At 53.0% G+C, this 9,335-nt stretch overlaps 1 protein-coding gene across 2 annotated transcripts in view; it reads right to left on the reverse strand.

Annotated features, from left to right (window-relative positions):
• Positions 1-8,956, reverse strand: part of TACC3 (transforming, acidic coiled-coil containing protein 3) — a 17,478-nt gene extending 8,522 nt beyond the window's left edge. The window contains exons 1-7 of one of the 2 annotated variants that reach the window (XM_008569183.1): positions 8,548-8,956; positions 8,024-8,158; positions 7,710-7,872; positions 7,438-7,580; positions 3,458-4,426; positions 2,467-2,542; positions 2,081-2,237 (exon numbers count right to left, since the gene is read on the reverse strand). In XM_008569183.1, coding sequence (XP_008567405.1) covers positions 2,081-2,237; positions 2,467-2,542; positions 3,458-4,426; positions 7,438-7,580; positions 7,710-7,871 — 1,507 coding nt within the window. In that variant the 5' untranslated portion in view covers position 7,872; positions 8,024-8,158; positions 8,548-8,956. Of the gene's footprint in view, positions 1-2,080; positions 2,238-2,466; positions 2,543-3,457; positions 4,427-7,437; positions 7,581-7,709; positions 7,873-8,023 lie in introns of both variants that reach the window. The other variant, XM_008569177.1, reaches the window with a different exon arrangement.
• Between the last annotated feature and the right edge of the window lie 379 nt (positions 8,957-9,335).

Raw genomic sequence — 9,335 nt, forward strand, 5'->3', positions numbered from 1 at the left:
AAAAAAAAAAAAAAAAAAAAAAAAAAAAAAAAAAAAACCTAAGGATGCCTCACACCATATACGAAAACTAACTCAATATGTATCAAAGACCTAAAACTACAATACTCTTAGAAGAAAACATAGGTATAAATACCTGTGACCTTGAATTGGGCAATGGTTTCTTAGATATAACACCAAAATCACAAGCAATGAAAATGAAAAAAATAGATAAACTGGACATCATCAAATTTAAAAGTTATTTTGCCTGAAATGTCACCATCAAGGTGGTGAAAAGACAGTATTTTCAAATCACACCTGGAAAGGGACTTCTCTGTTATAACTCAACAATAAAAAAGATAAACAAACCAATTCAGAAAATGGGCAAAGGACTTGAATAGACATTTCTCCAAAGAAGACATACAAATGGCCAACAAGCTTATGAAAAGATGCTCAAAAGATGTTCATTAACTATCCGGGAAATGCAAATCAAAACCACATTTCATACCCACGACACCGTTTCATACCCACGACACCGTTTCACACCCACTAGGATGGCTCGGATCAACTAGACAGATGAAAACAACTACTGGCGAGGATGTGGGGACTGGAGCACTGCTGCACTGCTGGGGGGAATGTAAAATGGTGCAGCTGTTTTGGAAGACAGTCTGGCAGGTCCTCAAATAGTTAAGCATACAGCTACTGTGACCCAGTAATTCCATTTCTAGTTATATACCCAAGAGAAATGAAAACATATGTCCACACAAAAACCTGAATGTGAATGTTCAGAGCAGCACTATTTACCACAGCTCAGAAGGAAACAACCCAAGTGTCCATCTACGAATGGATGGATGGACAAAACGTGAACGCTGCTCAACCACAGCAAGGAAAGCACACCGACACCAGCTACAATGTGGGTGATTCCCAGGCTCCCACCTAGGGGTGACCAGCCTGCCCTGGCTGAGCTTATCGCTGTGTGGTGAGGACCCGTGATCATGCTGCCAAAGATAAACCCTACATTCTACTTCGTCTTCTCGATGACTGCGGGTTTTTAAGCAACCAAAACTGAGATCATCCCGAGTTTTTTTATCCTTCAAACCAATTCAATCATAAGCTCTCACTGAATGCACTTTAGCATAATGACTCCAACTTCCAACATCACAAATATACTGCATTTAACTGCAGCCTGGTGCTGGAGGTTTAAACCTCTCCCTACACTACAGGGTTTTGTTCCAGCGTTTCTCCAGGTGCCTGGTTGCTCACTGTGTGTGTGCGCCTTATCTGGGCACTGCCTTGCTCACATCTTTTGCCTAATTTTCCAAGAGTCGACAATTTCCATTTCTGAAGGTCCTTTATATTAAAGGTATCAGCTCTGGGCCGGCCCGGTGGCGCACTGCTACAGTGCGCCGCTTGGGAAGCGCGACGGCGCTCCCGCCGAGGGTTCGGATCCCACATACAGACCGGCTGCTCACTGGCTGAGCGAGGAGCGGGGGCAACGCCGAGGGTTGTGATCCTGTTGCCGGTCCCGGTCCGGTACGGGCGCGACACTGAGGGTTGCGATCCGTTGCCGGTCACGAAAAAAGACAAAAATAAATAAATAAATAAAAATAAAGGTATCAGCTCTGTTCTACTGCAAACTCCCAACTTTTTTTTTCTTAAAAGATGACAGGTGGGCCGGCCCGGTGGCGCACTGCTACAGTGCGCCGCTTGGGGGCACGGCGGCGCTCCCTCCGAGGGTTCGGATCCCACATACAGACCGGTTCCCGCTCACTGGCTGAGTGAGGTGCGGGAGCAACACCGAGGGTTGTGATTCCGTTGTCGGTCCCGGTCCAGTACGGGCACGACACTGAGGGTTGCGATCCGTTGCCAGTCACGAAAAAAGACAAAAAGAAAAAAAAAAATGACGGGTAAGGGGATCTTAACCCTTGACTTGGTGTTGTCAGTACCACGCTCTCGCAAGTGAGCCACAGGCCGGCCCTAGCATGTGAATCATTTGAAGTCAGGGAACAGAACAGCCTGTGAAACACACAATGGCCCATGACACAGGCAGATCAGTCTGCACATACAAGTGCTCATGGGCCATTTCAGGTTCTGGGCAACGTACCCTCAGTCGGGTCTCTGAACGTCTCCTCCTTCAGCTCCAAGGCAGGCTCTGGACCCTGCTGAGATGGGGGAGACACCGGCTTGGCAGGTGGGGCAGTCAGCTCACTGCCTGGAGAGCTTGTAGGGAGTGGTGTGCCTAAAGAATTCAGGGGTCCCTCCTAGAGGGAGGGACAGAGTCACCTCATACAGCCAAAGATCCAGGGTGAGGGGGCCTCTGCCTAACCCATGGTCTTGTCAAATAAGCCTAGGGGTTGCGGAGAGGGCAGCAGAGCATCCCACCCCATCACGAGATTGTTGGTAGCTTCCCTCTGCCCTGTTCCTTTTCCATGTAACATGTTAACAGTGGACAGCACAGGGCCACACACATGTGCACAAAGCACCCTGTACCTTGACTGCTGCTCTCGGGGTCTCGGCTGCCATCTGTACCACAGGTATGTCACCCACTGAGGCTGAACATGGCTGCCTGGAGAAAGAGAGTCAGCAGAGGCCTGTGCCCCCCACCCCATGTCCCCTATTCCTACACTGAGCTGCTACCTGCCTTGCTGCACTTGTCACGTGAACACTCCATTAGCAAGCACCAGATACCCCGGGCTAAGCCAAGTGACCCACCGCAAAGCCGTCCTTACCAACCTCACCCAGCATGGAACCACTTTGATTGCGGCTCAGGGAGAAGCAGACGAAGGAGCTCTGAGCAACTCAACAGAAGGGAAACCACAAGGACATGCTCATCCTTTTTACTGTGCAACTAGCAAAAGGCTTTGGGCAGGTAGGAGGCTGGGAAGGGATGGTGAGGACTCCCCTGGCCGAGCAGTTCTCACTCAGGATGTGGACTAAGAAATGTCAGGAGGCAGCAGACTCTGCCAGTCCAGCCCTGGGAGGTTCCACTGGAGACACCCCAGGTTGGGCACTGGCCACGTGTCTCTTAATGGCAGAACACTATGAACCCCAAAAATAGCAGCACAAGGTGCTCACGCTCAGTGTGTGCAAGTGACCGGAGGAAGCTGCCCTGAGTGGTGACAGGCTATGTGTGGCTGTTGGAATTATATCTCCCAATTCAGGTCACGTCTGCCCCTGGAGGGGACGTGGGTGGAGTTGGCGCCTGCTAGGGCACCTGCCATGTCCTGTTTTCACTGAGTGGCAGCCTGTGATCAACCCATCCTTCTTCAAACCTGAAGCTCGCTATCGCACAGCAGCTAAGGCAACTGACTCCTGAGCACCCTCTGTGGTCTCAGCATTGGGGACTGAACTGAGACCCGTTTTCCCCTGAGGCTCCTTCTCTCAGGGGGAGGAGTGTACCTGGCATCTCAGTGGCATTTCTGGACTTGGGCTCTCAACCCTGCACACCACGGAGCAGCACCCCTGCCACCCCCACACTTACTGGCTCAGTGGTGAGTTCTCTGCAGCCGCAGGCCCAGCACTCAGCTGTCCGGCTGCAGGCCCCGCTGGCCTGGTCTCAGGGCTTTCTGAGGACTGGGCCTCTCTGCTGTCCAGCTTGGAGCCACCTCCAAACGGGTTGAAGTTTGGGTCATCCAGCTTATCCCAGTCCAGGTGGTAAGAGCCTTGGGGAGCAGGTCTGGGGCACTCATCTCCGGCTTTGCTCCCACCTCCTTCTGCCTCTTGGCTGGTTTGCTCCTGCCTGGCCTCCAGTCCCTCTCCCAGTCTCCTGGGTGGGGACACTCTTCTGCTGGTGGTATCATCAGAGAAGCCAAATTCTAGCCTTACCGGCTTGGCCCTTGAGAAATCAGCCATTTGGCCAACAGCATCTTCTTTCTGAGGACTTGGGGACATGGCCCCACCAGCCTTCAGTGAGCCAGAGGTGTGTGCACATGGAATTGACTGGGCACTGTCTGCTGGCACAGGGGCGCCCAGGGCCTCACCAGGCAGGTCTGCCTGGGGCACTACTGCACATGGTCCTTCAGGGCTCACGCCGAGAGGTGAAGTGGCCACGGCTGAAGAAGCAGAAGCTGCCTCATGTGAGCTTTCCCCTGTGGCTCTGTGAGGAATCTCCACTTTGTGTTGGGACGCTGGCTGGGGAGAGTCTTCTAGAACCTTCGAGGTAGACGTCATAGTTTTATCTAAAGAATAAGAGCTCATGTCTTCCCCCAAGGCTTGTTCAGGGCTTCCAGACATTTGCCCTGGAGGCGCCGCCTGGTTTTCAGGACTTCCTGGGCTCCGGGGAGGACTTGAGGAAGCCAGGTCAGCCAGGGGGGCCGTGCCAGGCTCACCGGAGCTGCCATCATCAAAGGCTGGGTTTGAGTCCACTAGAGGAGGGTAGGCATCGGCCACTGCTTGTTTCTGGAGAATCCTGTTGGTGGTTTTGGTGTCTACTTCCTTGGTGAACTGCTGCCTTTTAGAAACAGATTTCGTTAAAACTAGGTGACATAAGTTCTTACGACCTCATGGTGCCTTGACACCCATTTTAAATATAAGTCTGAGTTTACCCCACCAGAAGCAGGGCTCAGTCACCTTCAACACAGTTTCCAAGTCTACAATGTGCCACCCTCAGTTCCTCAATGATGTCATTCCAGACATCTGCCTCAGTCAACTGCCCTTGGTGCGCACCTCCCTATGGGGCAGCTGGGTACAACCTGCCTGACAGGCCCCACTGACCCTGCACAATGGGGTGGAGGGCTGCACATGGGATTTCAGGTCACAATGGGTGTCTCCACATTGCTGGTCTGTTTAACTGTGCTCATCAAATGTCCTACTAGGTGCCCGACCCAGACTTCTCCAGAAGCCTGTACCGTCTCCATTGTTCACACAGTGCCTGTCACTAAGCATGACGTCAAAAGCCCAGGCATCCTGGATTGACTGGAACAGGACGACACAGCAAAGACTGCTGTCTGGGCATTACAACACCACACCCTAATGGCCCAAGCTGGCAGCCAAAGACAAAAACCTACAGGCCTCTCTCCCGGGCTCCCAGCTTTCCTGCTATTTCCTTCAGATGGATCACTCAGGCATTTGCCAACAAGCTTAGAGTGACCCACACCCTGTCCCCCAACACACACCTGCCAGCAGCCTCACTCCCCACCCCCCTTGCCTGAGAGCCTCACCTCCATAGGTGGCCTCCAGGTACTGTGTGCCCTAGGGCCGGTAGGTACTACAGCCTTCATTTCTGTTTTGTGTCTCTGCTGTTACCAGAGAGCTGCTCTTCATCTTAAAGATCCTAAATTACAACGCCAAGGAAACTACTGGCTTTTCAGTTACAGCCGGCCTTCCATATCCAGAGGGTCATGGCTTCCACCCATGACTGGTTTGAATCTGCAGATGCAGATCCCACACACAAGAAGGGTGACTAAGGGACTTGAGCATCCTGGGATTTAAATCTGCGGGGGTTCCTGGGCCATTATTCCCCAGATACCAAGGGAAGAACGTACATCTTAGTCCACGTGAAAACATTAGCTAAAAACAGAATACAAGAATGTTCAAGCAACCCTATGTTTTCACTTAAATTTCAGCTAAGTACACATCCACAGGTCAGTGCTGGCAGCCACCTGGGGACACACAGGCTCCGACGGAGCAGAGACATGACCAACCAGCCATCCAAATTTTCTTTGCTAACTTACTCTCCCCTCTAAGGCGGGGACCAGCAGCTATGTGGTCAGGGACAGTCAGAGCACATGAGAGTCAAGCTTTTCAATGGAGACAAGGCAGGCTGAGGTAAAGCATGCTGCCTCTAGATGGAGCAGGGCCCAAGTGGCCATAGCAGCTCCGCTCTGGCATGTGGCCACAGCCAGCTGCCACAGGTGCAGACAACATCTTCCTAGGAGACCGCCATCCCTGTAGCACCTCACCTCTAACAACCCAGGGTAGCAGATGTGCCGTAGGCAACAGGGCCCCTGACAGACACAAAGGCTTGTTGGGACAACTTGGAGGTTGGATGGTAGGACTAGGGGTCAGAACCACAATGTAGGAGGGTGTGAGCTGCCACTTCTTGGCAGTTATCGGACCTCAGCTGAGGAAATCCCACACTCAGCACCCTACTCTTTTGTTCTTCAGCTTTGAAAATGTTAGAATGAAGAAATGGGGGTAAGAAGCTAATCAGACTGCTCTCCTCCCACACAGCTGATACCTGGGGTGGTGATGACCTCCCAGGCTGCCACCTCAGCCATGCTCAGGATGTGCACTGGCAGAGTTAGCACCCAGCCGGCCACTCCCTAGTCCCCACTGAACAATGGCTTGAGAAAGACTGCTACTCAGGTATCATACTTGTCCCCAGTATGCAGTTGAATTCCAGGAAGGAGATGAACTGTCACATGGCAGGGACGCCCGACTTGAGCCTCTCTGGGCCACAACGCTGGGCCCCTCCTGGCTCCTCTGCACCTTCTGCACCATGGCTGGCTGTGGGGAGGCCCTGGAGGCACAGGGCAGAGGGAAGACCCTTCCTGGCCTGAGAAGCAGGTCAGACCCATGACAGCCCAAAGGTAACTTCTCTCTTTCCTTCTTGGGGTTGTTGTAAAAGAACAATATTTAACTCATTATAATGTCACTTAGCCAAATCTCAAAAAGGAAAGTACAAAAATGAAATTGAAAATTACCAAGGATGTACGGCAAGAGCAACAGACTCAGGTCAGAGGTGCTTCCAAAGGGGAGAGGTGAGCACATGGCCCAGAGGACCCAGGAAATGTCCCCATATTTACAGACAACATTTTACTTAAATTAAGTAAAGGACACATCAGTGATAGTTTGTCCCTTATGCTTTTCTCTGCATATTTGAAATCTGTTTAAAAAGAAAAGCTCTGAATACCTAAGTTAGCAAAAATGAGCGTGAAGTGGTGCCAGTGAGGCCCTCCCCGTTCTGGTGGCAGGTGTGTCTCTAGGCTCCTGGACAGGTTAATTCAGCTGCAGGTCAAGAGCAGGGACCCCTCTCCAGGCAAAGACAGGAAAGCGTGGCACAGGCTGTCGCTCAGCGTTGGGTCGGCCAGCGACCACAGGGCCCAGGCCACACCTAGCACCCCATGAACCCCCACCACACGGATTCTGACTGGTCTCTCTGATCTCCCCATGTACAGATGCTGAGAGCGCAAGAGCTGGATGAATGCGAAGTGAGAGAGAGAGAAATGAAACTGCAGCTCATCCTTCCCTGGAGACGGGATAGGGACTTTTCACCAAGTCAGAGAAACTAAGGCCAAGCCCAAGCGGTTGGTGAGGGCACCGGAGAGAAGTCAAGTATGAAATTAACACTTATTCCAAGTATTTGATGGTCAGCTTTTCCACTAGCAAATGGGCCACACACTACATAAACTCAGAGATCAGGGGAACTGCAGCCGAGAGGTGACAGAACAGGACAGAATGTTCCTGAAACATGTGTCAAGGATGGAAAAGTTGTAGGTACTAAATAGCACAAACACTTACTTCTCTTTCTGTGTCCAGACCTCATGAGAGTTTTCTAATTGAATGGTGCCATCCAAAGCAAAAGAAGTCTCAAGTCCGCTTGTCATACTAGGACTTAAGATCCGGTGCGTCTGTGGGTCTCGTAGAGGTGTCTGAAAAGTCACCTGTAGGGTGTGGGGAAGAAAAAGGACCTGCTTAATCATTCAAGTTGTCACAACCATGCTGGCAGCACCATGCAGCTCAGAGGTCACCAGGGTGACCTGACAGCCACACATGGTAGAATTCACACTTGCCTTTGTAGCTTTGGCCAGGGTCTTGGGGGGCACATTTTCTTTCTGTGACAGGCGAAGAATAGATGTTCTTCCGGTAAGCTCTGGTGGTGAAAACAGGAAGTCACAGTTTTCTGTACTTTTTTCACTGGTGACGTTTTCATCATTTAAGACCTGCAGACTCATTCTGGAAAAGCAAAATGTGTCTGCATCAGCATGAGGGTGACAACACTGGTCCTGTGGACACAGACATGATCCAGGGACAGAGCTGCCCTGCAGTGCCGCAGGGCTGACACCCCCTTCCCGCACAGGTGGGGTCAGCACCCGGGAGCTCCCACCTCACACAGGTGTCCTCTGCCAAGAGGGGCAGAAAGAGCCTTAGAGTGAGTCTCTGGTATGCTTCAGGGGGCTCTGACTCTGACCAGGCAGGAGGACCTGCTGGCAACACTGCCACCTCCTGGGACCACCAAGAACTAAGAAAGGAAAAAAAGACAAAAAAGACCTTCAGGCTGAGATGAGAAAGTCCTTATTACAGCCCCTACTGCTGAATTAATTTGTCGGGTAAAAAGAGACAGGAAAATCCTAGCCTGTAAGAAAACCAGAAGAGCCGGAGGAAGCGCTGGTTTTCCCACAGGCCTCTGGCAGGACATGGAAGCTAAGGCTGAGTCAAGAGAGGATAGGAGAGGGGATCTCGTTTGTCCTCCCTCAGTGCAAGGTGTGTGGAAGTGGGAAAAATAAACAGAAATCAAGGGCAAAGCTCGGGTTTTCGGTATGAGAAATTGGATAAAAGGCAGGGGAGGAACGTGCTAGATTGCTGTGGGCACAAGCTTAGTACTCGGGGTGATGGCGGCATAGAGGAAACCTTTCTGGCAGTTCCTGGTCTGGAGGACAGGAGAACAGGGAGCCCAGCCTTTGTCAGGTCGGACTTTCACTGCTGATAGGGGGCCACAGGAGGGGGCTGTTGAGCAGAGGAGCGACAAGCCAGGCTTGTGTCTCAATGCCAGTCTGCGGTGCAAAAGGAGTGACTGTGCTGCGGAAGGTGGAATAAGGAGCCCGGTGATGCTGCTACTGCACCAGTCCTGGACAGAACCGGCAGGGTGGGGGAGAAGACGGTAGGCCCAGTCTCCACGGCAGGTGTTTGAAGATTAAAATAGCCTCGGAGGTAAGATGAGGTCACCCCGGCCGCAGGCGTTGAGGCCGAGGGGAGGCCGTGGACTGGGCCCTGACACATGCACTTCCTGCAGGAGGACGCTGGAAGAGACGGAGGGAGCCGGGCCGGCAGAGGAAGCAGGTGAGGAAAGCCTTCCCGAGGCCTCCCCTCCGCCCGCGAGGAGGGCGGGGGCCGACGCAGGACTTGCGGGCGTGCAGGCTGCCGGTGACCGGGACGGGAGCGAAGGTCTGATTGGGGCGGGCTCACGGGAGAGGGGACTGTGAGAAAGGGACACGGGGTAAAGCAGGGACGTGGCACGCCGCCACCAAGGCCGCAGGGGAGAGGCCGACGCGCGCCGAGGGGGGAGCGAGGGCGCGGAGGGCGCGAGCCGAGCGAGGCGGCGGGCCCGACAATGGGTCCCTGACGAGCGGGAACTGGCTCCGGCGGCGGCACCCGGAGGAGCTGCGGCGGAGGCTTCCCGGGCGCGGCGGAGTCCCGGG

Source organism: Galeopterus variegatus, unplaced genomic scaffold (genome assembly GCF_000696425.1).
Source record: "Galeopterus variegatus unplaced genomic scaffold, G_variegatus-3.0.2 Scaffold26, whole genome shotgun sequence".
Classification (NCBI taxonomy): domain Eukaryota; kingdom Metazoa; phylum Chordata; class Mammalia; order Dermoptera; family Cynocephalidae; genus Galeopterus; species Galeopterus variegatus.